The sequence below is a fragment of the Otolemur garnettii genome, unplaced genomic scaffold, assembly GCF_000181295.1.
Source record: "Otolemur garnettii isolate 467f Iridium unplaced genomic scaffold, OtoGar3 scaffold00068, whole genome shotgun sequence".
NCBI classification, from domain to species: Eukaryota; Metazoa; Chordata; class Mammalia; order Primates; family Galagidae; genus Otolemur; species Otolemur garnettii.
The window spans coordinates 6,052,533-6,056,346 of NW_003852463.1; the positions used below are offsets into that span (position 1 = coordinate 6,052,533).

The 3,814-nt window shown below is 42.6% G+C and overlaps 1 protein-coding gene across 3 annotated transcripts in view; it reads right to left on the reverse strand.

Annotated features, from left to right (window-relative positions):
* Positions 1–3,814, reverse strand: part of ANXA4 (annexin A4) — a 65,720-nt gene that overhangs the window by 20,738 nt on the left and 41,168 nt on the right. For all 3 annotated transcript variants that reach the window (XM_003793443.3, XM_023515312.1, XM_023515313.1), the window contains one exon: positions 1,690–1,784. In XM_003793443.3, the coding sequence (XP_003793491.1) occupies positions 1,690–1,784 (95 nt within the window). The remainder of the gene's footprint in view (positions 1–1,689; positions 1,785–3,814) is intronic.

Consider the following 3,814-nt stretch of genomic DNA (forward strand, 5'->3'; position numbering starts at 1 on the left):
CCTCCCAAGCAGCTGGGACCACAGGTGCCCGCCACAAGGCCCGGCCATTTTTTGGTTGCAGCCGTCATTGTTGTTTGGCAGGTCCGGGCTGGGGATTTGAACCCGCCACCTTAGGTGTATGTGGCTGGCGCCTTAGCTGGCTGAGCTATAGGCGCCGAGCCAATATAAAGGTTCTTGATAAACACATTTATGAGTTTTCAATAATGTGGAAAAATTGAGTGGAATGATTCTGTTAAATGAGTTATTGAAAATGGAGATAAAAGAGATGGTTCCTGGCCAGGCATGGTGGCTCATGCCTATAATCCTAGCACTCTGGGAGGCCAAAGCGGGTGGATCACCTGAGCTCAGGAGTTAAAAACCAGCCTGAGTGCTGGTTGTGGTGGCTCATGCTTGTAAACCCAGCACTGTGGGAGGCCTAGGAGGGAGAATTGCTTGAGCTCAGGAATTTGAGACTTGCCTGAGCGAGAGTGAGACCTCAACTCCTAAAAATGAAAAATGAAAAAATGAAAAAGCCAGTCAGGCACCATAGTGAGCGCCTGTAATCCCAATGGCTTCAGAAGGCTGAGGCAGTAGGGTGCCCACAGCCTGAGCCTGAGGTTGCCATGAGCTATGATGCCATTGTACTCTGCTCAGGGCATAGGGTAGGGCTTTGTCTCAATAACAACAATAAAAAAAAAGCAAAGAAATAAAAATAAAAGTAATAAGCAAGGAAATTAAAAAAAAAGAAGTCAACCTGAGCAAGAGCAAGACCCTGTCTCCAAAAATAGCCAGTATTGTGTCGGGTGTCTATAGTCCCAGCTATGTGGGAGGCTGAAGCAAGAGAATCACTTGAGCCCAAGAGTTTGCAGTTGCTATGATGCCATGGCAGACAAAGTGAGGTTCTATCTCCAAAAAAAAAAAAAAGAGAGAGATGGTTCCTGAGGGTGTGGGATTCAAACTGAAAGGGAAGAAGCATGGTAAATGAATAACATCTGAAGGCATAAGCTACTAAAGTACACACAGACATGCAACCACATGAAGCCCCCTCTAGAGTTTGCAGGAGTGCCCCTCCATTAAGGTGCATGGAAAGAGTAAATGTATGCTACAAGCAGGTTCATGTGGAAGAGTCCAAACAGACCTTCCATCCTAGGACAGTCTATCTAAACCAGTGGTTCTCAACCTTTCTAATGCTGTGACCCTTTAATACAATTCTTGTGGGTCACAACCCACAGGTTGAGAACCACTGATTTAAACAAATTAGATTTAAACATGTTAGTCACTTTGGGAAGTTTTCATCCACAGTGGCCTAAATGAAGCCATCAAGGCCAGGGAAGCAGCTCTGGAAGCTCAGCCCTGACCAGTGCTCAAAAAGGTGATAGTGGAGCCCATTTAACAACCAAGGCCCTGCGAGGACTTGGGTAGGAAGGGACCAAGCTTGGCCTTGGGGTCTGTGAATCATAGACTACTTATATATGGTGGGAAAACACATGTTGAAACTGCCATTTGTGTTTTTTTTGTTTTGTTTTGTTTTGTTTTTTCCAGGAACATCTTAAACAAGACAAAGGATCCATCTTTGAAAACACAGGGCCACTTCAGGAATCTAGATCAGAGCGAACCTGCTTCTTCTCTGTTGCCTGCCAAGTCCCTGCCCAGCCACAGAGCAGAAGAGGTTAGGGTTAGGATGAGGGTTAGCTGCTCTTATAGGCCTACCCTGCCAATGGTGGTCTTGTAGGCTGTCCTGATTTCCTGGCGCTGGGCAGTGTTGCGGTAGGCAAGGACTCTAATAATAGCATCTTCATCGGTGCCTGGGACAGAGCAGAGAATAGTGAGTGAGTATGACTTGAGAGAGGACTGAGAACTTGGATTCCACTGCAGACATTGGCATTACCCAAACATACATAGAGGGCTTTATAAGAGTTGAGGTCCTTATTCAGAGAATTTGCCTATTTCATTGGGAAACAATTGCTAGATTTGAATCTTAGCCTCTCCTTTAATTAGCTGTTTACCACTGAACAAAACAGTTAACTTCTCTAAGCATTAGATTCTGTATTTATCCACGTGAATGACATAGCACTTTCCCTCCCTGGGTTGCTGCAAGTGTCAAATGAGATAATTAAGTGCCCAGCATAATTGCTGACCAGCATAATTCTTCTCCCTCTCTTCTGGAATTCTTCTCACATCTTCTGGATCTCCTATATCTGTTTTCCACATTCTTGCCTTTTCTCTCCTCATTTTTGTCTTTATCATTTCCTTTGAGTTTTGAAACAACTCGAAATTTGTCTTTTAATTCACTGACTTGGCATTTTGCAGAGTTTAAACTGGCTGCTCACTGCATCCACTGTGTTTTAAAATCTGTAATTGGGTTTTTTATTTCTAATCTACCTTTCCTGAACTCAAACAGTTTCCCTTATGTAACTGCCAAAAAATTCCCATGACACAACATTCTACCAAAACTTTATATTATGAGTTACAAATTAAAATACCCTAAGGTTTGCTTATAGCTGTTTCTTATAGCAGCTTTTGCAAAGGGAATGTTATTCTGATTTTTCTAATTGAACCCTTGTCTTTTTAACAACTGGATGTTCATGTTTGTTTGGTGAGTTTTCTATTTCCTCATTGTCTATGTTATATGAGAGTCATAATGGGTTACAGAAGTGATTCTATTGAAATAATTCAGAAATAAATGAAAAAATATAGGTATACCATATTCTTTGCAAGACTCAAGATCCAGAAAAATGTGAGGTATAGAGAGGAAGCTATACAACTTTTTTTCTTTGAGACAGTCTCACTTTGTTGCCCTGGGTAAAATGCTGTGGCATCACAGTTCACAGCAACCTCAAACTCTTGGGCTTAAGCAATTCTTTTGCCTCAGCCTCCCAAGTAGCTGGGACTACAGGTGCCCACCACAACACCTCGTTATTTTTAAAGAGGGGGTTTCACTCATGCTCAGCTGGTCTCAAACCCATGAGCTCAGGTAATCCACCCAACTCAGCCTCCCAGACTGCTAGGATTACAAGCATGAGTCACCAGGCCCAGCCCTAAGAACTTGAAGTTTATATGCATTAAGGACCTGATTTCTGTTCTTATTTCAAAAAGGGTGGGAAACAATAGATACAACCACCCTTTTCTCGTTCAGCACTCTCAGCTGGGGCAGAAGGCTTTGCTCATCTTTTGCTCATGTTTCTATGAAAGGCACCATACTTCCTCCAAGTTTGAATCCTCAAAATAGTTTTATTATTTTTTTTTTAGAGGTAATAGGATTGAGCAGTTTATTTATTTATTTTGTTGTTGTTATGGTTGTCATTGTTGTTTGACAGGCCCTGGGTCGGGTTCAAACCCGCCACCTCTGTAACCACTGAGCTACAGACACGGAGCCTATTATTATTATTATTATTATTATTTTAACTCTTTCCCTTCCTTCACATTCAAATTTCCTGCCAAGTCCATGGAAAATCTTGCCTTTTGTTTTTTTGCTTTTTCCCCCTCTTTTTATTCCTACCACTGCCCCTCCAACTCAGGATTTCAGGGTGTCTTCTTAGACAACTACAAAAATCTGCCAATTCTTACTTTCTAATTGGTTTTCCCAAATTTATTTCCCTAATAATAAGAATTCTCACCATGTCTCTCCCTTGCTCAGAAGTACACAAAGGCTTCCCACTGCCTGCTGGATTCACCACAGGTGCTGTAGGCACATGAGAGCTCCCATCCCATTCACCACTGTAAGCGTCTGCATAAAAGGACACCAGGCGGCCAGGTCCACAGACTTGGCTCTTGGATTGTTGTGTTTACCCAGCTGTATAGCACTTCATTCTTCTGATCTCCTTATTACCAGTCT